The sequence below is a fragment of the Bombus terrestris genome, chromosome 3 (assembly GCF_910591885.1).
Source record: "Bombus terrestris chromosome 3, iyBomTerr1.2, whole genome shotgun sequence".
In the NCBI taxonomy this organism is placed as follows: Eukaryota; Metazoa; Arthropoda; class Insecta; order Hymenoptera; family Apidae; genus Bombus; species Bombus terrestris.
In genome coordinates this window covers 7,460,771-7,485,413 of record NC_063271.1, presented here as the reverse complement: position 1 = coordinate 7,485,413, position 24,643 = coordinate 7,460,771, and the positions used below count along the sequence as shown (strand labels likewise).

General features: G+C 34.8%; 1 protein-coding gene and 1 long non-coding RNA gene across 19 annotated transcripts in view; one reads left to right on the top strand and one right to left on the bottom strand.

Annotated features, from left to right (window-relative positions):
* Nucleotides 1-24,643, top strand: part of LOC100651303 (putative mediator of RNA polymerase II transcription subunit 26) — a 69,078-nt gene that overhangs the window by 9,958 nt on the left and 34,477 nt on the right. For 17 of the 18 annotated variants that reach the window (XM_048404276.1, XM_012318426.3, XM_048404272.1 and 14 more), the window contains 3 exons: nt 14,269-15,958; nt 16,237-16,402; nt 16,847-17,053. In XM_048404276.1, coding sequence (XP_048260233.1) covers nt 14,269-15,958; nt 16,237-16,402; nt 16,847-17,053 — 2,063 coding nt within the window. Of the gene's footprint in view, nt 1-11,679; nt 12,053-14,268; nt 15,959-16,236; nt 16,403-16,846; nt 17,054-24,643 lie in introns of those variants that run through there. The other variant, XM_048404274.1, reaches the window with a different exon arrangement.
* Nucleotides 8,616-11,282, bottom strand: LOC125384708. Its single transcript, XR_007223411.1, has 2 exons — nt 11,083-11,282; nt 8,616-9,664 (listed from the first exon to the last, which is right to left on the bottom strand). It is a non-coding gene; the product is annotated as an uncharacterized LOC125384708 (long non-coding RNA).

Here is a 24,643-nt window from a genome sequence, read left to right as displayed (position 1 = left end):
CAATACCGAATTATGTCACAGAATATACGAGCCGCTTATTCCCCAAGTCAGTTAATTCGACAACATTATAAAAGTAGAGAAAGAATTGTCGAAATCATGTAAAATTATGTATCGATCGAGTGTTGCACGTTAAAATTTCAAAAGTTAAAAAAAAAAAGGAGTTTTCACCCGTAAACGGTTTACATAAACGAGATAGAACGAGATCGAAAAATTCTCTAAAACTACGATCTTCGTCTCAGAAACGATGTAGAATCGATATTAAAAATCTTCCTTTTCTCTGACCAGCTCTACACTATATTATATTATTCGCGGGTTAACCATTTAGTACATACTTCGAAATATCAAATTATGTAAGTAATGGCGAGAATTTATTCGACTAACCGGACTTCTTTGCGATGTGTTAGGCGTACAGTATAAGTGAACGCGCGAATAGTGCCTCGAATCTGATATAGCACTTTGATCACCGTACCGCAATACTATACCTGTATCTTATAAGTTTATGTAGCGGAAAAGCTGGCTGATTCTGTGGGATACGAATTGAAGGCCATGCTTAGAAAGTTCATTGTCCTTAGTATGGTTTACGGTATTTGAAATTCTGTCTTCTTCATTTTGATTGCGTTCAACTTGTTACGTATATCGACTAACACGGGATGTTACATTAATAATTAACGTCGGTTAAGTGATGTATATATCAATGGCTGGATCAAAGGTCTGAGCGTTTCAAAATGAACATGTTTGAAGCTGACGAACACTTTGGTTGCTGGAAAGATACTTCTATTAATAGAAACATACGCTGTTGAATATTTCTTTAGTGGGAAAAAAGGATACTGTTGAATATGAAGTAGATAAGACAAAGCGTGTTAGAAACACGAACTGCTCGAAAGCCATCGTTGGTCAACTTCATAAATTGAAAAGTATGGAGAGGAAATGATGTTACGAAAGCCTAAAAATGTAAATGTAATGTAGGAAAACAAAAGAAGAAAACTATGCCAGTTTGACATTTAGACATACGTCATCTTCTTGCGACGAATGAATCCAATGTTATTTTTCATTCGTGTTCAACAAAATATGAACGTTGCATAATAATCGCATCGATACGCGGTGTGTATATGCGTAGTAGTTGAAATATACGTGACAAAGGTATACGCGGTATCAGCTTAAAAAACAAATTATGAAAGGCCTTCGTTTTGCGGTAACTCTACCGTTATTTTACGCTTACTGATCGTACGTTACAACCATTCACGTTTCAAGGAACTTTCAATAATTGGTATGTATTGTTTTCGTCAGTGTAGTGTCTACTTTTGTATTCGTATTTTGGTGCACAGCTAATTAAAGAAAGCTTCGCAAATACGCGTGTCATTCTATTTGATATTCCTGTTGCGTCTTCGAATTTTTATGTAGCTTACGCAACTCAATAACAGATCTCATTAGTCTTCGTTGTAACAGTTACGTGAATTTCGAAAGCAAGCTATCTCACGTTTTTTTTATCTTTCCTGATAATAAAGTTAATAATAATCCTTATCAATGTATCAGGATATTGAAATTGAAGAAGTTCTGCATAAACGAAACAATGATATGGGTATTTAGTTTTCGAATCTAAATTTTCCACCGTTAGTCCATATCTTTCTTTCCCTTGCGTTTAACGAAAGAATAAAAATTAATGTAACAAAGGAAATACGAAAAGAGATATTAGATTTTCTATTGTCCAATTGCGTAATGGTAATAAACGTATTGTTTGCCAGACGTGTACAATTACTCATGTTGCTTGACTGCCTGCGTTGTACCGGACACGTAAGATTACGGATTTTGCATATTTTAGCAGAGGTCTACGTACTGTAGTTTTCCTTTAGCCATGGCTCTTGCGAAAAGTATATATTCCAAAAGCTACATTTTGCGTAACTGCGAATATTTTCGCTGTTCGTAAATAGAAAATTGTACATTACAGTTATTCAGACGAATAAATATTTAAACGACCTTTTAATCTTTTCTATCGGTTAAAAAACGATTACGTTTTATTCTACGCACAAATATAAGCGAAAAATTCCACGTCTTTCGCTTACCCCGGTTGATTGTTCACTCATAGCTAACTAGGAAAACTCGCATACACCAGACAAATGATCAAAGTCGATTTTCCGAATCAGATACAGTGCCTCTTTTCCATTGGAAAATAGATTTATTCTACGTTTCGTCTCCTCGTCGGTTGTACCATCGATTTTTACACATACTATAGACGCAAATAATTCAAATAAACGTGTACGCATTTCAAGAATAGTAATTTCATGATTCAATTCATCGCGTTGATATTCCATATATAATTCATTCTTCTTTCCTACATAATTCATCGCTATTTAAGCGCGTGTACATTTTCTCAACCTCCCTCTGTGTATCATCGTCTTACAAAGGCTAAAGTCGAATATTCCTCAGTTACATGCGTATAGATTTATTTAAACACGACCGATAAATTGTCGTGCTTCCTACATGTACAAGTGCTCTTACGTGACCGACACGACGACGTGCGTTAATTATGCATAAAAGAACGTCGTGGTGGACGCCTATGTTTTTCGCACGGCTACTCGTTTGTACGACCGGTCGTGATATGTGAAAGTAATTAATTGTTAAGTTCATCACCGATGCTAATTCACTCGAGCGTAGTTCTTGCTCTTTCCTTTCGTTATATCCGCTTTCCATTGTTCTCCGTTATGCCAGCTGGTTTCATGGCGGGCATCCGCTAACCGGAAACAATATGAAAAAAAAAGGAAAAAGAACATGATACCGGGAGGATCAACACCTACGCTCGAGATAGGAAGAAGGAGAAGTTCCTCTCTCCGTTTTTTTCTCCGGTTTCTTCGTGTTGATCCGCTAAGAATTGGCATTTTCCTTTCTTGCATTCACTTGCATCCTTATGGGGGAAGTTTCGTGCACGTTTTATTCGAAGGAATTCGTACATGAATATTGATGTTGGAGAAAGATTCATCGGGCTGGTAAAGAAAGATTCTTGAGGAATTGTTTAGTGGAAAGATCTACGAACACGATCGAGACGCGTGTCTATGAACACGCGCGTGCTATATTACGAAGCTCGGTTTATTTCTAATGAATTTTTTTTAATCGAGTTTATCAAACGTAGGAAGCAAATTTTCTACATTTCTGAGAAAATTATCTACCTACATGTACATGTATGTGCTATTTGTAAGTACACGGGCAATTTGGAACCTTAACTAGTGTTCATAGTTAAAGCGTAGGAATAGACGATGAATTAGTAATTAGGAGCGACATTTGGTATCTTTTCGTGGAATCACCGGGTTGTACAATTAAATTACCCGTTGGAGATAGTAAGTAGAATTAATCTTAAGTACTAGCGCGATATGTCTGCTCTGCAAAAAGATTTAAAAACAGATTCGATGCTGAAAGAGTTAATGTCAAACTTTTCTCTGATAAAGTTTCTACGTTACTTTTTATATATTTTTCCAGTGCCACCAAAAGTAGGACAAGTCGTTTCAATAACTTCAGCAGAGTTTCTTTTTGTAATAAGAAACACGAAACACCATTTTACAAGAATGTAATGTAACGTGATATCTCGTATCGCTATGATCGCAGTCTGTCATATATCTTTCTATACATAGAGTTATACATAGAGTACAAAAGCATACATAGATATTTGAAAAATTATATAAAATTTCATAATATTTCATAACTCTATCAGTTATCACATTTATTATGAGTTATAAAATACAAAGAAATGATTTTTTTAATTATATATTATTTTATATTATATTTTTTATTATAATGTTATTTTAATTGATATATAATGTACTTTCTCTGTAATTATTTCTATAATTTTAACAATTTGCTAGTCTCAAGGCAACAAATTACCATCGACCAATTGTAACTTCTTCGCCTGTGAAATTACTCAGTGGAATTTACCTTCTGCTTTTACTATTTAAAGAATTCCCTGATTTTACGCTAGATGGCAGGACACTGCAGGACGATAAACGCTTATATTGTAACCTTTAATATTTTCCAATATTTTGTTAAAATACGCTTATAATTTATTATTCATTTAATATACAATTTCACTTAGTATAGTATTTAAAATTTTATAAAAAAGAAGCTATATTCTATTCCTCTTATTAACAATTTACAATTTTAAAAACCAATTGCTTTTATTAGCTTTATTAAAAATTAGGAAAGAAAAGTAAGAAATCCCGATGCAAGATGTCGGTGCAAGTACGTAATTCGTTTATTTACAGACTAAATCGATATTTAAATTTCTATCGTTTCATTAATTTTGAATCCTGAATTACATTGTTATTTTTGCTGTTACGCTAACGTTCAACAATTCTAATTCTATTGTCGAAGAATAATCTATTCTATATTTATAATTCACAACGAAATATTATCATCTCATTTAGATTCTTCCCCTTTGACGATTCGCGATGCAAACGAAAAATGTTGAGCATAACGTTTCAATTTCACGCTTCGTTAGAAGCTATGCGAAGTGTAATGCGCGAGGGAAATTATAAAATCTGTACTTTGTACTTTAATGTGAGCACCACTTTCGTAGAATACCTGTGCTCGAATTATTCTGAATTATTTTAGTAAAATGGTAGACATATATTTTACACTTCTCGTTAGAACCTCTCATCAAATCACAAGACTCCTGAAATGATAAGCATGAAATGCTGAAATGAGAATTGATAAGTATCAATTTCTCGATTAAATCAGTTGCAAATGGACAAAAATGATATAAAAAATTCTACGGCAAAAGGCTTTTAATTTACAGAAGGTTACGTATTTTAAATGGAATGAAATATTTGCGAAAGTGTATTGTACAATAGCTTAGCATTAATTTAGTATATTAATCTCCACAAAGTGAGCGGAAGAGCTTTTATTTTGCAAAAATATATTTCATACACTTTCGTATATCAGCTTTTCAGAAGTCGAACCGATAAACTCCAGTTCTTCTAAGCTTCTCAAGTTCATCAGCCAAGTACACGATTAATGTCCAACATTTAAAAAAGCAATTATACAGGGTGGTTGGTAACTGGTGGTACAAGCGGAAAGGGGGTAATTCTACGCGAAAAAAGAAGTCGAAAATATAGAATAAAAATTTTTCGTTTGAGGCTTTGTTTTCGAGAAAATCGACTTTGAATTTTCGCTCGGTACGCGTGCACTTTATCACGATCGAATACGTTATCACAATCGAATACGTTAGAAAACGTTCATAGAAATTTAATTAGAAGAGCAGAAGTATGTGTTCGGCAGAATGGGCAACATTTTCAGCAATTTTTGTAATAATAAACTTTATGATTACTTCATATTATTTCATTATGTATTCCTAATTTTCCGTTACGGCAAAAACAAACTTAAACTGCGATAATATCCATCGCGACAACGATCTATAGTGAGATTCGTTATAACGAGATCTGATAAAGTGCACACGTACCGAGCGAAAATTCAAAGTTGATTTTCTCGAAAACGAAGCCTCAAACGAAAAATTTTTATTCTATATTTTCGACTTCCTTTTTTACGTAGAATCACCCCCTTTCCGCTTGTACCACCAGTTACCAACTACCCTGTATATTTCCGTAAGTTCGTCCATCGCAAGAGAACATTGATACGAGTGATATCGAGCTTCCATGTAAATCTTCAAAAATAATTCTAGCAACGTTATCGCTACTTGTATGCATTTTTTGGTTTTAAGTAAAAAATTTAAAGTTCCAGAAATCTACAAAATGCGCGTAATATGTAAAATATTTAAGCTAATTTTTAGAATCTATCTAGAATCTATTTTTTTTCTTTTTAGTTATGTTCATAAAAATGTAAAAATTGCGCGAATATCCGCAGTCTGGCTGTCGCTTTGCTTCACCTTGCAATTTTCGGTTTCGTCAATTTGACTTCCGAGTGAGTCATATTTTTTAATAAGAAGGTTGTGACGCGGACTCAAAGCTAGTTGACCTGCGTTAAAAGATGCTGACACGGTGACGCGAGATTAAAACGACGAAACCGAAGGCAGGAATATCGAAAAATAGAAGAAGAGAAGGTGCCCGTGTCAAAATCTGATGACTCGTCGCTCTTACGATAACGTTGAGAAGAATCTGATAAACGTCACGCTAATTGTCAGCGATATCCGCGAACTCATTTCGCGTTTGCCAAGTTCAACGTGAAAGTTCGCTTTTCAATGCACATCGTGCACAGTCTGCGTCATCCGAGTGAAACGCGTGTTTTTTTCACTCTTTATATCCTTGAAAGTGAAAGAATGAAACGCACTGCCTGAGAAGAAACACGTTATAAAAAGATTGTAATCTCTTATTTAAAAAGATTTACAACGAATTAGTACTAATTAAAATAGCTGTCGAAAATTTCCTGCGAACTTCTTATTATGCCAATTATAGTTATACATTAACAAAATTCCTCTTATGAAACATTCAAGTAACTGTCATTCGTATTATAATTACGCAACAGGCTTTTATGTATTTAACAGTTCATTATCGAGCTGGTACATAGGCAAAAAGATTGTAACTGACATAAGCCTCGATACGATCGACGAAATCGATTTAACACAATACGTTAATTCACAATTTATTTCTATTACGCAACAGCGTTCTCCCTTTCTTCGTCTTCTTTTGGCAAAAATAATTTGTATATTATCAGAGTCAGACAGCACCAGTGGAACATCAGTATACCAAGTGTTAATAAGAGTTAACATCTTCATTCTATTAGGAAATAATACATACACAATACTTTTTGTTTCATATTATTTTACTGAATTATGTATGATCCATTATGATCGTTTCAATAGAACAAGATAGATCATACATAATTCAGTAAAATAATATGAAACAAAAATTGCTGTGCATCTATTATTTCCTTATAAAAGGAAAGAAATTTTTGGGACGACCTAATACATACGTAATAAGACTACAGTGGAACCATACCATATCATACCATAGCGCAACGCACCTTAAAAGTTAATATTTAGATAAAGTTATTTAAGCTGCAATGGGATGCAAATTTTATTTTACGAGATAAGAGCTAATACCTAGATATGGTTAATATTTACACCGTGATGGGCTAGAGATTCTGCTAAATGTACAATAGTATATTTACTGAAAGAGGAGTAAAGTTCTTTCACCGTGCAATTTTGTCCGAGGTTTCAAGTTGCTGCGTGAAGCTACAATATTAACGAGCAAGGGGTGGAAAAGAGGGAAGAACATTCAAGTAGCGGCACTGGTTCTCCAAGGAGGACTATAGAGCATAAGAGTCAGACCTCTAGTTGTAAGGCTGAAGAACACGGGAGGGCTTATCGTACTGTCTGAAAGGGATATTGTGCGAAGTCCCATGGCACATGCTTTTTACATCGTCTTCTTCGACTCGAGTTGGTGATAACACCGAAGCTCGCTCGTTTCTCAGTTTCGTGTCCGTGCTATCCAACGTGCATCGCTCCATGGCAGTTTCAGATTTCGAGATCAATGAAGCTATCGTACTAGAAAAATTACTATGAAGCGTATACAGAGTATCCTACGCGATTCACATCCATTCTGAGTATAACGACGTTTTCTGCTTATAATTATAACGCCCATATACAGTGGCTACAAAAAGTATTTGGACGTACATTTATTTTTCAATGAGACGTTCTTTTTATATCGATTTATTTCTTATTTCTTATTTAATTTGGTTGACGAAATTATCGAGGTAATTAGACTGCAAATTTTTATGTATTTACGCGATATTTAAAATACGTGCAGAACAAAGAATTATATAAAATATTCAAAAGAATATCGGGTTCAATTTTTAGTAAGAAAATAAATTTCTATTCCAATTCTATTTCTTTAGACGCGTCTATAAAGATATAAATTTCTATTAAGTTTTAAGTTAAGTATTTGCTATCTGATGTAAATGTTTGTTATTTGAATTACGCATTATTATTGTATAATATTTAATCTTTACAAGAATATCTAAAATTGTCACTAATGAGTGTAATTCTATCGTTGTGCATAATATAAAATGCTAGTCGTCATGAATAAAAATACGGTCTTTATAAAATTTTCTATAACTTACAGCTATTTCGTGCCACTTTGTTACAATATTTTGTTAATTACGTATGATGCGTACTGTAAAATATATGCATCTATAATCTTTGTTTCTAGCTTATGTAAACCTGGAAGAATATGGAAAGTTGCGTGAACAGTAGAAAGATAAGTTTTATCAGAAAAATTGGAAGTTATCTGCTCTCTTATAAGGTGTAGAAGCAGAAGAGGGACAGATAAGATAAAAGAAAGAAAATTGTCTTGGAGTAACGCGACGATTAGAACGATAATTTCTATTAAATTTTTATGGATAAATCATAGTTGATAAGAAATTAGATATTTGATGAATCTGGCCTCAATCTAATATAGCTATGAACGTTTAATATGAAATGTAAATAGAGACCACTGGTAATACGTAGACCCTTAATAGAAAAGAGGAAAATTACTATGAAATACTTCGATATTTATACTAAAGCTGAACGTAAAATACTCTAATTATTATCGGAGCAAAATATCTTAGAAATTTTATTAAACTGAGAAGTCATTCTACGCGATTCGTTTAACGCAAGGACTAAAATTAATGAAATATTTAAAAAATCATACTTTATTAGAAGACAAGCAAAAATAATATTATTTTTAACGAAGTAATAAATTACGCTGGACAAAGAATATATACATATGCATATTTATTGTTATGTAGAATTATATCCTGCAGCAAAAAATTCTTGAAAAGAGCTATAGGAAAATTTGCAGAAATTGTTTTCAAACTTTTATTTCCACGCAATTTAAAGATATTAATATTTTAACGCTAAAATAAAATTTAAGATATCGTATACGTATCGTACATCGTATGCGTGCAACAATATAATTTCATTTCTTATGAATGAAAGGTCTCGTGACCAACGAGTATAGTATATTCAATGGACCGTTGAGAAGTCTGACTTATTCACCAGAAACATAACGTCTCGTTGTCGGTACCTACTATGTAAATTGAGTAACTTTACTAAAATACACGTGAGGTACAAATTCTTCGTCTGACATTTAATTTTCCGCTCGTTGCGTATTCTGTAACGCGTGTGCTTTCACAGCAACATCCACGTACGTCAAAATGCACGCGTTCACGCAGTTACGCGTGTACTCGTGAACACGAAAGAGACGTAGACATACAGTCATTTTCACAAGTGGCGATTATTAATTTAGACCATCTAATCGTTTAGGTAGTTACGTAATTGTGTAACACCGAGTGTTTTCTAGAACCGAACGCGCCAAACCGAGCCAAGTAAATCGTCAGGTTTAAAATTGAATCGAATAATTTGCTTCGATTCACAAGTTCTCACGATCGCGTATCGAACATTGAAATCTTTTAAAAATGCGTTAAATTTAGTTTTAGTCTTAGTTGCGAGAAACGATCGTAATATTTCTGGTAGATTATTTCCCTTTTCCAATTATGTCGTTAATTCTTCGTATGTCAAACATTCTTCTTTTTAATCGTAAAGTGACATTAAAATCGAGAAATCAACGAAGATACATCTATAGTGCCATATTTTTCTCCTGTCGTCTTCGTATGTTCACGACGAACGTCTGAGCTTCCTGTAGCAACACTTACCGAAGTGACAAAATCTTGCAGAAGATTAAACCTGAAAAGAATGTATATTTAAACGCGAGCCTACCATTAGGTAGGGTAACACTTACTGAAAAAACAAGCAGTATATTTATAGATATCCAGACGAAGAAGAAGATGCACTTACTCAAGACATTCGATTTAAAAGTACAGGTTCAAATTAATCGTAATATAAAGTATCGATCGGCAGCCAGATAAACCTGCCTTGAATTTCAAATGAAAAGTATACATATCTCCGTATTACCTAAAGTGGATTTAATTTTCACTAAATACTGCGACAAACATATTGTTACGTATACGAAACACAAAGAGCCGAGAATAGCTTAGTTAAGCTTAATCGATAATCAACTATGTCACAACGCAGGATTGAAATCAAATTTATTAGAACAACAAGCAAATTGTTACAAATAGTCGAACATAGAAAGGGGAAGAAAATGAGGAAGAAGAATGGATTGAACTTAGAAAGGCGTTATAAATTACCGTCGAACGAATAAAATTAATTAAAAAAAGAAAAGAAACAAAGTATTATATACGTGATATTTCGATCTCACGATTTCCCAAAATTGCATAAGAGGCGTTCACCTAATCGGCAAGGTATAACGCGTAACTATACTTGAACCATTGGAACGTAGAACCAGCCAGGCCCCCTTGCACAACAATTTTCTAAGTAACAATTTTAGCGAATCGACGATTGACAAGTTGCAGATTGTACGTAGGCATAATAGTCGTACAAAGAAAGCTTTGCATTTTTATAATTTCATATCGAGTAGTACAATTGGATAGCTCGTAAGCGAAGATTAAAAGCGAAAGAACGCGATAAGTCACGTTTCTCGCTTTTCACGCCAGAACAATTTCAGAATTCAATACATCCGATCGACCAATTCCAAAATTGTCCTTTTAATCGGCTCTGTGCTTGAACGTGCCTTCGTAATTTAAGAAACGAGCAATTCAGAAGCCACACCGATCGACTGCATAAATTGAAAAATAGAGAATAACGATGCTATGGACATTACTTTAAATCGTTTTTCCAATCTACCGTTACTCGTGTCACTTTCTCGCGGTAACTGGACTTGTGGAAGCGAATCGTCTGTCTCTTCAAAATTCAGCGTTAAATCACGTTATCCGTGCGATGAAACCGGAAAATCGAGAAAAAATCCGCTTCACCGCTTCGGCTTCTAGGCGGTTGAAATATCGTTTGTCATAGCGTTAACACATCGAAGACATTGAAATATCGTTTGCTCGAACAATTATACCTTTGGCTAGAGCAAACAGATTCTTCCCGCTTTTACCCATTTTATATGAAAAATATTGTTCTCGGGATATAAAACGACGCGGAGAAACAAAAAATCAACAGAAACGTAGCTATCACGCGTTCCACTGCTACTCGCAATTACGAAAATTCAGCCGTGTGTAAAGCTCGACTCAATTCCTTACCAAACTTGTCATTGCCCCTTTGTAACTGATCGCTCGTGAAATTTCGCTAATGATCTTAGTTCAATCGCGCAAGAGGTCCGTTGTAACGCGATTAGCGGCCAGCCAGGAGTCACAGGAACACCTTGGTGGGTGGGTACGTGCGAAAACGTGGAACGTTAAACGTCAAACCCTTGGCGCGCACGAGAACGTTAAACGTTTGGTGGTCCGCTTTTTGTGCACGTTGCTGTATGAGAGAATAGAGGGAGGCCGGCAAACAGCGTACTTACAATTAGATATAGGAACACATCGAAAGGCGAGCGCGGGCGCACTCGTGACATCAGTCGTTCGCAGTCTACGCGAGTGGCACGGCGCGCGGTGTGCGGTGGCGTCGCGACGCCGGCGCAGTTTCGTCGATCGATTCCACGTTTTGCTAGCCGTGTATTCTCTCTCTCCGTTGGGTGGTGTGGAAGCGAGGTCGAACAGAGACGGTCAACTAGAAGGAAGAAACGGCTACACGTTGAACGAGGAAGGAGCTCGAGGGTGAAGAAGAAGCGAGAAAGAGAGGGCGGGTGGCGAGGGTGAGAAAGAGAGTGACAGACGAGGAGCGGGCGAGGAGGGACGAAAAGGGAGAGCCGGACGAGGTATTGGTGCGCGTGTCTTTCGGCGACAACGCGTACGAACTGAACGTGTGCAGGACCCGAAAAAGGTGACAGATTACGGGGAAGGTTTGCTCGGGCCGAAAAAACTGGCCGGTACTTTCGGCTGTGTGCCTCCCTCGGTTAAAAATATTCGCGCACAGCGGTGCAGGATGTCAGCGTTGCGGATTTAGAAGAGACAAACGTAACCTTCTCGCAGGCTGGACGCCGGGATCGATCGTAATACAGTCTTCTTAACAGCCGGCTGACACTGGCCCGAAGACATGGATTACCGGTCTATTGGCACCAGGTGCGAGGATGATTGCCTGGAGAACGAGAAGGGAATCGGTTTTGCGGTAAGGGATGCATCCTTCTATGTGTTTTCGATCGACCATCGTTTCGTCGTAACTTTCACGCTATGACACATCGTGAACACTTTTGCGCGATAAATATTACCTTATCCTCGATAGCCCATTCTCTCTTTGCCGGGTGTTGCTCTAAGATGGTCTACGAGACGTCACCTGGCTTGTGTTTTTCCGAATATATCGCCTCATCCATGTAAGATCTGGGTCTTCCTTGACGCAGTGCATCTGGTGATAAATAATACGAAGAAGATTAATGCCGTTTGTGACGACACATTGCGAAATTCATGCGCCAAAACAACGCACGATGAATATCTGCCCCGTACGTGCAGTCGCTCTGCAAGGGCTTGGACGTTAAATTACCAATCAAGAGGATTTTATCGCAATCGCTGTAGAGGGACGATAGGAAAAATGATTCATTATCATCGAGTGGAAACCACGTGTCAAAATTGTTTTTAATCGAATAAAACGATTCTAAATTATGCCACTTGACCGAGTGCAACGCTCCTTGCATCAATTACACAAGGAATTTCTTTTTTATGGTCATCGGATTTCGTTTGATTTTTGTTTTACGTGATTTCTCTTGCAGAGGGAAGCGCATATCGACGAGTTTATACGCGTTTCTTTTTCCTTGTATTTTCATTAGGAAGCATTTAAACGCGACTCTGTGACTCGTAGAACGGGTATACGAAAAGCGTAGAGAAGTTCGTCGATTTGAGAACGTAGTTGCTCTATTTCTGGACTTTAAATCGGGTTACCTCGCATTTTTGAGATTTTGGTTTCACCATGCAGTTACCTGGCACGTGTAATCATCGATGCATCACGATCTTACGATTGATACGTTACGTCGAACGGATTGTATACAATATCCATTTTTAATATCTTACAGCAGTTGTGCTACGAGTTTGTTCTTCGAGCTTTGTTTGTTTCGTCGTTGCTGTTATCTACTTATCAAATTATGAATCATTTAAGAAAAAAATATTCCACGTATTTCGTACTCGATATAATCGATCATAGATTAGTTGAAAATTTATCGAGCTGTATATTTGTAGAAAGAAAACGGTGCAAGTGTCGTGCAGTTAGAGGCACGCGTGAATGAAAAATCCATATCCAATTTGAAAATGAGGACGGTAATTAGATCAGGTTCTTACCTGAGTAAATCGACAAGAAACAAATTGAAGCATTTTACAAAACAACGAGCAATCTCGTTCTATTGCAAAACAAGATTTCTTGTTATTCGAGAATATAATTTGATACGAAAGGATTAATCACGGCGATATTAAATATATAAAATAATACGATCAATCTATAAAACATTGTGTTTATAAAGGACAACAATGTCACAAAGGAAATGTACATTTTCTACCAAAATAAAAAAAAATACAGAAGATAAAAATTTCCTCGTTTGCTCGTCTTTACAATTTTATATGCACTTTCATTTGCGAATAAAATTAACAGTTGCCTGACACTGATATGCATTTTAAAATATTAAATAAAATATTAAAATAATAAATACTGTCAATATCAGAGATTAAACTAATTATTTCGAGATAATGATTAACACAATTTTATCATACAACCGATATAACGATGTTTATATTATGCAACAATATTCTCATATTACGTAAATATATAATTTTTAAATTGCCGCAAGGGTAAAGTTTTTAACGAAAAACATTACTGACCTTTTTGGTTAGAACATTGTTCGACGAAGTACGTACCTTGTAGCAGATAGCTGAACTATCGATTAACATTGACCGATCTTTCGTATTGTATATCCCATATTACTTAAAATAGAAATCCTAGCTATGAACCTGTCCACTATTGTTGGTCGCATTTTTCTGCCCTTGGTATACATATTTGGCTGCGTAACATCGCAACGTATGTAACAGCAAAGATAATAATTATCGTCTAGTCAAGTCGCTATTTGACCTTAGACCTTAGATAAATTCATGATCGTGCGTATTTTGAATTATCTTTGGCAAGCCGCGTCTAACGCAAGCAAGTACTTTCTCGCGAGATTGTAACAAGTAAAAATAACGCGGTGTGTGATGTAAACAGCTGCGTAAAAGGAGTGCACGTCCGTTTTATCGATCTCTAAACGCTCGCAGAGAAAGTGCAAAGGACATAAAGACTCGACGCGTTGCTAAAAGATTCTCGACATTCTCAGCGTTCTTGCTCTCCAGTACTTTTCTTTGCTGATGTTTCAGAACGAGCATAAGGGCGCGTCGAAACGTGGCGGCTCGCATACGCGCGGCACGGCAATGTCCTTTGGTTTTCGACGAAGACCGGCCTCCGGGATACCGATGCCGATAACGAGCTATGCCACCGAATCGAGCATGCTGCATCCACGATCGAAATCGGCCGGACCAGAACAGAATCGTAGACGGGATGACGACACCAGTCAGACGATTCACAATTCGTCATCCGGCAGATCGACACCGCGGCTCGCTCCACCCAAGAAAGAATCCAGCGGGATTGCCGTTAGGACGAATCGTTTCGGGTATCGGCAGTCGCAGCCGAAATTCACCAACAAAGTCAGCGACATTTGCAGCAGTCACACGGTGAGCCATTACAATCAGGAGAAGCTACAACAACACCAGCAACAAGAGGGTTTCGTGAAACAGCCGCACAGGGTGGCCCAAGTTTCGAACGTGCCGCAACCGATAAAAGTGAAATCGTCACCGGTACACAATACCGTTTCGTACAACAATGCTAATACTATACACACGGACGCAAATCGCAGAGTATCAGGCATTCCAGAGCCAATCGGCAGGTATACTCTGCACGCTAGACATCTGCCTCTACCTCAGTATGCTGTAAGAATGACCGATGCGAACTCAAAGGTGGCGAAAACTGCAGCGAATCAAAGCAGAAAGGTATCCGCGGCGTCGAAGAGCTCGACGAGCTCGAAGGAGGGCTCGAGCACGGAAGATTCCGGTGTCGGAAGTCAGCTAGGTTGCGCGGGCGAGACTGATTCTAGGGGTGTGGATTATACGGATGGATCTTTAACAAGAAGGCGTGGTATAGGTAGATCTAGGAACTTGAGGATGGTCGTAAATGGGAAAAGTTTCGATGTCAGGGATGTAAGGGACGACGATAGCACGGTCACCGAGATATCTGTTATACCGTTGCCAAAAACATTCATCGCGGCCAACACCGGCCTGGTACGAGAGAGAACCACGCAATATCAAAGGATCGTAAATAAGGACAATAGGTATATCGAATCTACGACGTCCATGTCTACCACCTCATCAGAGGGTTACGACGAAGGATTGGGCGAAGAGAAAGTTTACAAAGACAGATCACATTCCGAGAAGATTCCTTCCATTAAGTCAGACTTCAGTCCACCGAGTTCCGATGACCCCGAATACGGTCATGGAGAAGCTATGGCCGACGAGTATTCGTTGAGCTCGAGCGACGAATGTCAACGTTCTATGTCTGTACAACACATGCAAACTTCATCTTCGAGTATGTCTAAGTCTGGAACGCTCCCAAAAACTCCATTGCGTTCCGTGCTTCTTACCATCGAAGATCCTGCGTTCGCCGCAGCTGCGGCTACGTCAACAACCCTTATAGATGACGAAACCTCGCCTGTTGATAGTCTTTTCGACAGTCTCACGGCCAGTATTACTCAGTCGGACACGAAAGCTCCGAAAAGGGAGAACGCGATGGAACAGTCTGGCACCGTTATAGACGATGATAGTCCTGGAACGCCAACCAACGCCTCGAATTCGTTAAGCTTATCGGAGGGCAGAGAGTTTTTTGACGATGAGATCGCTGATCAACCTGGGCTTGTTTTTGACGATTCGAGGGCTGGCGCTGAAACACAATCTGCTATGGCTAGTCAAGTCGTCACCGAGAACAGTCACACTCTGGTCGAGTCTAGTCCTAAAACAGGTGAATATTTCAGAAATTTATGCCACTAAATTATTCTATTTATGTCGATGTATTTATTACACTTAACGGTGTACGAATGAAATAATTTTCTCGTCTACTTTGTAAACTATAACGCGACTTAATGTCGACTGTTGTCTCTAAAAGTACGTACATTTTAATTTGGAACGTAATTTATCGATGAGCAATGCATATAATTGCACAGTTTCGATCATGTAAAGTTATATACATATTTTAAATAAACAGTATGACAAATATTTACAAATTATTATTTTTTTCAGGCACTGGACATGGAAAAAACGCAACCAACAGCCCTCACCATGGCAAACGAATAAGTCGAGCTGGCAGTGTCGACACTTTGTCTCCTTGTGAATCTATCGCTTCTGATGATTTGATATTGGATTATGAACACAGCGATGCGAGCTCTTACGAAGAAAATCAACATCGGTTGGTATTTTCTTCCATACTCTTCGAATGTACAAATTTCTACATGTAAAGTGTCTCATCTGCTTTGTATGTTTTAAGTAAGATGATGCGCTTTATATATTTCCCGAATCTTTGTTGTTAAAACTGTATACGCTGGCTGGACATATTAGAACATCTACTTGTTACGTTTATTAGAAAATTCTAATTAATTTGATTTTATTTGGTATTTTATATCACAAGGCTTATATGGTGCGAATGAAATAAGAGATTTATGGCAAAATATTATACCATCTGACTGGACAGAAAATGATTCAATTTGTACTAAATATCTGTAGATTTTCTAATATTTATGACTAGCAGTGTGTATATATATTTGATAATTTAAATGGAATTTGCAAAAGTAGTAAAAATTAATGCATGTGGTGGCATTAAAAGAGATATGCTAAATATTATTTTACATTTTAGAATGGAGACAGGCACGGCATTGCAAGATATGGATAACGCTACAATTCTCTCCGAATTGGAGGCCCAAGGCGAAGAAGTGATGAGGCAATGGAGCTCTTTATTGAATACGTGTCAAACGTTACAAGAAACTAATGACTCCAACACAATTAACAACAACGTGAACAGTGGATCTGCCAATAATAATAATCAACCAGCCAACGAAATAGGGTGTGTATTTAAAGCTTTTATATCGCTTTCGAAATTCTTAATCGCTTTGTACTGTTCATGGATTAAAACAACGCATGATCTTACGATAGATATAATTACATTCAGACCAAAATGTATTAAAATCATTTCAAGTAAAATTTCAATGATATTAACATGTTTTTTTTTAATATTATCTTGACGATAGTTCAATGTCCCTATTGCTATTGGTATCAATGTACTTCGAAAAACGCATAATTCTTCTGTAGCTTCAAAAATGCTTCTTTGAGTTGTGTTATATGTTGCTTTGTCGTATGTTACTTTGTACGGATTTATTCTACGGTATAGTATGGGGATAATGAAATAGGAATAACTCAATTTAATGTATGACACTTAAGTTATTTAACGATTTTAAATTTATCTTGTTAGTTGTATGCAATGAAATTGAGGAAGCTCAAGTTCATAAATTTATTGCATAGAAATTTGCTCTGATAATAGAGGTTTTTAAGATTGCATATGTACCCACAAAATGAACGTTATTAATTGTAGCTAAAAATCATTTAAAGCAACATTTATTTATTTATCGAAGGAAAGATTATCTACGATTTATACATTTCTATTTATGCGCACAAGTCACTAGTACTTTAAAAGTAATGCAATTTTTTTTATAAGATATGATTAAATGAAATTTATTCTTGAAAAAGAAGTAAATAGAATATAAACGCAGTACACAGATATCGTTATTGTTAGATCAGATTCTATTTCAATTTCTAGGATGCATAAGGTAAGTCGTGCATTGCTGTAGATAAATATAAAACACCTTGAATATTCACTGTTTTTCTTATACAACAGAAATCATTCAACATAATTTTATTCGGTTTTCGGTTTAGAGTCTCTTTTCTTAGCAATAAGTTAAAGCAACGAAAGAAGAGAAAACGAAACAGAAAACATTTGCCAGTCAGCTTTGCAAAAACTGCATATGATTTTTTTATAATTTTAATTCCGCAGTAGTATTTAAACAGCAGTATTTAAAAACAATTTGACACGTTGATTTTGCATATAAATTTGCAAATATTTTTTGAAAAGATTATTATTTAAATGATGAAATTAATACGATACTTTGTAAAAAGCAATTAAATATATTTTGCGTTATTGGCTGTCTTACTTTTAAATGCATGATTCTTTCTTAAGCATGTTTTGAATTTAGTAATTTATAAATGCAGTATAATTTTGTAGAATATTTGTGTATTAGTATTGACAACTTTTGTTGTCATACAGTTTTCTATTTATATATTAATATATAAAATGAAAACTGCATAGAACGACAGAATTACCACCGTTATTAAATTGTTAATAGTTATAGTATTATGACAAGAATATCTAGCACAATGCTTAGATATAATATAGGGAGAAGATGTCGTATTTGTCCACTTTTTTAATTTAAAAGAAAAATATAATTATGAAGATAAAAAGTAATACTCTTAAAAACATGAACATATTTATTATCAAATTTTAAGAATTTTAGCAATGAAAAATATTTATATGATCTTTAATATTAGCATTTTATATGCATCCTTTAAATTTTAATGCACATTTAATCATACTTTATGAGTCCTATTTTAAACTAAAATATTGAAGTTTCATATCCAAGTAATTAAAGCTTAAAAATCAAAGGAAGATAAGTACAATTATCTTGTATTTATTTTAACATATCATTTTACTTATAAAGCGAATATTTACTACACATTTTGTTTACCGATATTCAATACCTTCAATGATTTTATACTTTCTCAAATATGTATCATTTAAAATTGTCCATAGCTTTCATTAAAAAACAATTCATGCAAATATCCTGTTATTCACGTATTTCACAGATCTTGGCTGAACAAATATTCTTCTTAATCTTTAATCAATCGTGTTAATTTTTTTATAGTCATAAATTTTAATGTAAATACTGTTTACTTATGATATTAGAAAAATATGTATTTTGCTTACAAAATTATCCAACAGTAGACGGATTAAATGGAATCATTTCAACGCATACATTTGTGAAATACGCCAGGCTATACGATATGCAAGAGACACTATTTTGTGATGGATAAAGCTATGTTTCATCCATTTAAAACTACATCTGCATTTCCGACATGCGGAGACTACTCTGCAAGCGAGATATCACACTCGTCAGAACGTTCATTCTGAAATCAATAGTTAGGAACTCTATAGAAATTACTTACACGGATGCACATGAAATGAAAAGCGGACGTGTTTTTAGGGATGAATATGCAACAATATTTCTGTTAAATAGACATATTACTTCACACCAAATGAAACGTTGCCAATTGTCGCGATAAATTTATAAAAAAAATATCTCTTATATCTGTCAAATACTGGCAATGTGTTTTAAAGGGAAATATTTTTTTTATCTTAAATCCGCGAGGTAATACATTTGAAATGTATAATAACGTTATACAAATTCATTTTTATAGATAGTTATTTCATACATTTTATTCTCTTCTTTCTTTCAAATAATGCAAAATGTTTTTATCGCTTTTTACTTTCTTAGGCTGCAGGAAAATGTACCTGTGAAACATACCGAAGTAATATAAATAGATTTTTGAAACATAATAAAAAATCGCGGTGTATTTAACTAATTTAACTCAACTCTTAACGAATATCATTAATTTTACACAAAATACACAAGCTGTAAAGGTGTAAAGAGATTAGGATTTCAATCATTAACTGTTTACCTATCTGTCATCATTTTATAGTGTTTGCTCTTATTTTGGCAAACGAAAAAGACCTATAACATTTTCAAAAGATTTTTAATATAAAATTGAAATACGAAATCGTCCATATTAATCTTTCAAACTTTAAATATTTTTTTAATGCTAGAAAAATATAATTGCGTCGAAAATAACTGAAAGAACAGCAGGGGTTGAAATTTGGCGCGCGTCTGCGCGCGATTCCTCTATTACCCCCACTGTGCGGCTTCCTTCTCCCCCATTCGCTGACTCAGACGAGTGTCATGGCGCCGCCGGCAACTCGAGCTTGAAACGCGGAACGCGCTTGTTACTACTGTTTAGTAACGCGTGTGCGCTCTTACCGTTCGTTGTTTCGTATAAGTTTTCACTCGTGTAGTGTTATCGCCTTCTTCCATTCTGTTTTTATCGAAAAGTGAAGTGCTACACGATGGTAATTGATACATAGTGCAAGGCAAAAAGAAAGGATATTAGATTACTTATCTGTACCTTATCAAGAAATTCGTTCAGTACGTGACTTAATATTTGACAGTGTTCTGTCAAACCGTAAAAGAATATCACGTTTTCGAGGGTTTTAGTGAGTAATTTCATTTCACAAAATCGTACGTGATACGCTTTTACGCTTTCTCTTTCCGCGAAGAAATGACTATATGTTCTTGGTAGAATATTCCCCGAAAAAGGCATTAAATGGAAAGATTAACGAAATACTATCAGCGTTTGTCCTACTGTTCTTACGATATCAGTGAAATCTTCTAATGAAAATTTGTATCTTGTTGTACACAGTAATAATAGGAGTTCATCTTTCAAATTACATATAACAACAATATTACTTTATCGACTGCGGATATTTATGCAAATTTCATATTTTTATAAACGCAATTAAAGAAACAGAATGTAAGTAGTAATTTGTCCATTTACTAAATATTAGAATATCAAATACTTTAGATATTTTTTGACGGGTATTCCGTGCATTTTTGTATTTTCAAATTTTTCATAAAAATTCTACTTGCGTTAAATGAAGCTTGCGAACAAAGTAGAATTGAATAGTTATTTTCGTATAGGGATATTGTTATTAATATTCAATGCATAATATGAAGTATACAATATCAAAACGAATAGTATATTATATTTTATATGTGGTATACTAATATAAAGAAGATGTATTCGTATATGAGAAAAATGTATTATTTAAGAGTCGTACTTCCAAAGGATCTTATTATGTAATTTTTATGAAATCTTTGAAAACAACAAATTAAAATTAATAGGTAATTTTTTATAAGTAATTTTTTAATAAGTAATTGGTAATTTCAGATTCAGCTTATTGTTTATCTTTTGGTACTTTTAACGTGGTATCCTGTAATTGAAGATTTACATGGTAGAAGCGGAACTAAAATTCAGTTCGAAACATGCAGTGATATAAATATATAATAAATTTAATAAAATGTTAACACATTCCATAGCTTTTATTTTGCGTAAAGCACGCGTGTACATCGTTGTTAAATTAACGTACAATTGATCGAAAAATTCTGTCGCTTCCTTCCAATTTTTCGGAAAATGGAAAAGGCAGACTAAAGAAAACCAGATATTGTTAACGATTACAAATAATGTAGAATCTCAGTTATCGTATACCACGTACAAATATTTTGCTCATTTGCGAACACTATTCATTCGCTGGAAATATTAATTGCAAGCATCCATCGCTTCATGTTCAATTGAAAGTCACAACTATGACCCTTCCACCGATGATTCTTTTAAAGCCACTCGCGTATCAAGCAACAAAGATTAATCTCAACCAACGCAGTTTTATTTTACAACACACCTTGCAGGTTTAAATTACAGAAAGGAAAACCACTTTTTATCATTGAAATAATAACGTAAACAGATCAAATAATAAGTTTTATCGAGTACTTTGTTAATAATCTGGTGATTTCTAATATTTCTTATTTGGAATCTTTTTACTATCGTCTCCTCCTATTCTTGAAATCTGTAATACACATTGTTTCTTTGTATATACATTTTGTATGTATATATATATATATATCTGATATTTATTAATGGAAATATTTTATATTTATTAATAGAAATCGTTTATATTCCCACTTGTTTTCACCAGAGAAATGTACTCCATAATATATTTCTGAAGGCATTTTCCTTCCACTTAGACGAATATTAAATATTGTGCGCAACCTTTGTGCTATGCGAATAATATTTGGCAATATTATCATGTTTCTAGTTTTAGTAACTATAACGCTGCTGTATAATTATACATTACCTTTAAGATAGTAATATTTCCTGAAAGCATGCATGAACCTAATATTTTTAACGTAGATCATGGTACTCAATTTGTCCAAATATTTATTGCGGAAGCCTGTAGCAATTAAAGATATGCATATAAATAATTTTCGAGGCGTAAGAAAGAACAAAGGTATGGATTTATTCTATTCTAGAATTAAACGAATAAATTACAATACCTAACGTTGTAATAAAAATAACAAAGTTTAAAGTAAAATGACACAAACGACAGAGAAGAGAAGTTTCTCTTTATTACGATCAGAATCTCTTTCTCTTATACTATCTTTGTTACGATATAAACTCGTGCAAACGGAATGGAACGAATTATAAATATCACGATTCGTAATAAACGTGTATCGTTATTTATAAATACAAATATTTGCGATTTTTAATATTCTTTTTAACATTCGATGGATTCTATATTTTGCTTGGAAAATTTCGAGTTGGTCCGAACAAATACAGCAATCATAACTGAATAATATCGATGGAGAATTAAAAATTTTCTCTATTGAAGAAAAAAAGAGAAAGAAAGAAAAAAAAGAAAAAATCACAGAATATGTAATAGATAATCTCGATTGCACGATAATACGCTTTTAACAATTACAAGTTACGTGATGTTTATCGAATAACGCTCACCTGATATTCGGAAAATCTGATAGAATTCCTCTTTCAGAACTTATCAACGAACATGGCAATTATAAGATCAAGTTTTGCCGTAGTTTGCACCGTATTCGACGTGTCACTTAAATCGCTAGATTTATCTAGAGTTACCTCTTGATGTAGTCCCCTCGTAACCTGTAATTATTTAATTGCGCTTTCTCATTGTGTATGCTGCATGCACAATTATCTTGTTTGCGTAATGAGAATTTTGGAGGAACGTCAGTTTTCTTCTTTCCTCGTTTCGTAGCTTTTTCTAATTTGTAATGTACTTAGAATAGTAGCCGATTGAGATCGTAGACGATACATTGAATGACGATTCTGCCTTTATACGATTCTCACAGTATTATTATAAACGTAGAATCATTTTCGCCAAAGCACTCACTAATGTTAGCGATATTTAAATATACGAAATATTTTATATTAACCATTTGTACCGATTTAACGTCGAATTCTAAGGATCTTATCGTTAACGACAAATAATCCTGTAATATACACATCGTTTCTAATTGTATTCTATCCGAGGAAGATTACGATTATGTTTTATATTTACTGCTCGTATACTTCGTTTAATATATTATACCGGATCTCGTAACTATGAAACTACCCGTACAATGTTCAATTGTTGTACAAGTAGAAGATGCAGAGTCTGACAGAGTCTGATCAAAGCTATGGAAAATCGTACGGTTAAAGTTAAAAAAGTTATCGTTGTAATTTCATTTTATTGTATTTTCAGTTCAATTTTTGCGTAGTGAAACATTCCGTGTAAATATTCACAAAAAGGGAGCCATTTCCGATTCCCATAATTTTTTAATACATTGCCAAAGTCACACTGAATAGTATTGCGAAGGTTTCAATCGGAGATTGCCATTTATTAGAAAGTTGTTATTAAACAGAAAAAGTTTATAGTAAAATTATTTTGCATTTCGCTACAGTAGTATCGTATCAATAAGTAAAAGCTCGCAGTCCGAAAAGTTTAACGCGATTGAACCGATTTTTTAAATTAAAGCGTAATTTTATGTTAATCAAAAATGAGTTTTGTTTAGGTCCGGGTTACCTAAAGGAAAAATGTCTCGGTTATTCACATTCTATTAGTTGTAAATAGTGTCTGGATAAATTGTTTTTCGTAATAACCGTTTAATAAACTTCAACTAAAATTTTTCTATACTTTTACGATTTATCAAAAAATTATCGAAACCGGAGGTGGCTTCCTCTCTGTCAATATCTACTATTACGCTTGTTCTTTAGTTATGAAACACAAGAATAAATTAGTTTTCTATCCTGTGTGCGCAAGAGAAGGATACATTGTTTCTCAACGTAATTTCGAACAACTACATACATATGACAACGAATAGAAAAATTGAAATCGACTGGTTTCATAATTATGAGACGCGGTGTATATTCGGCTAGAACTGCGTCTTTCGTCCGAGTTTTACGTCTTGCTTTTTATTATTATTATTTTTTTTTTTTGTTAGAACCATCTATGTTGCTTCGATATTTCGTTTAATCCTCGTCTTTCTTTTTTTTTTCTTTTTTTCCTGCGAAAAGAAGTGAATTCTCTGTTACTAGGAAGCGATCGTTCGAACACCTAAAAATTCCGATTTTATTTAACGAAAATATCTTCAGCGAGTAACTAGACGTTTCTGGAAATGACATGGTCATGGGATAAAATAGAAAAAATACGTGGTAAAGTAATTGTCACGCAGAGACAATGGACAAGGGAAGTTTGTGAAAGGAAGAGTCATCCTTGAAAATAAAAGCAAACGCTGGGAAAGACAGTCGTTTTATTACCGGTAATAATAGTTGTAACGATACAGTCTCATCGTACGGTTCTTGGAATATAATCGCAAGAGATGAACGTTCATTGCATCAAACTCCTCCGCTCACGTGATACCCTGCTTGTCAT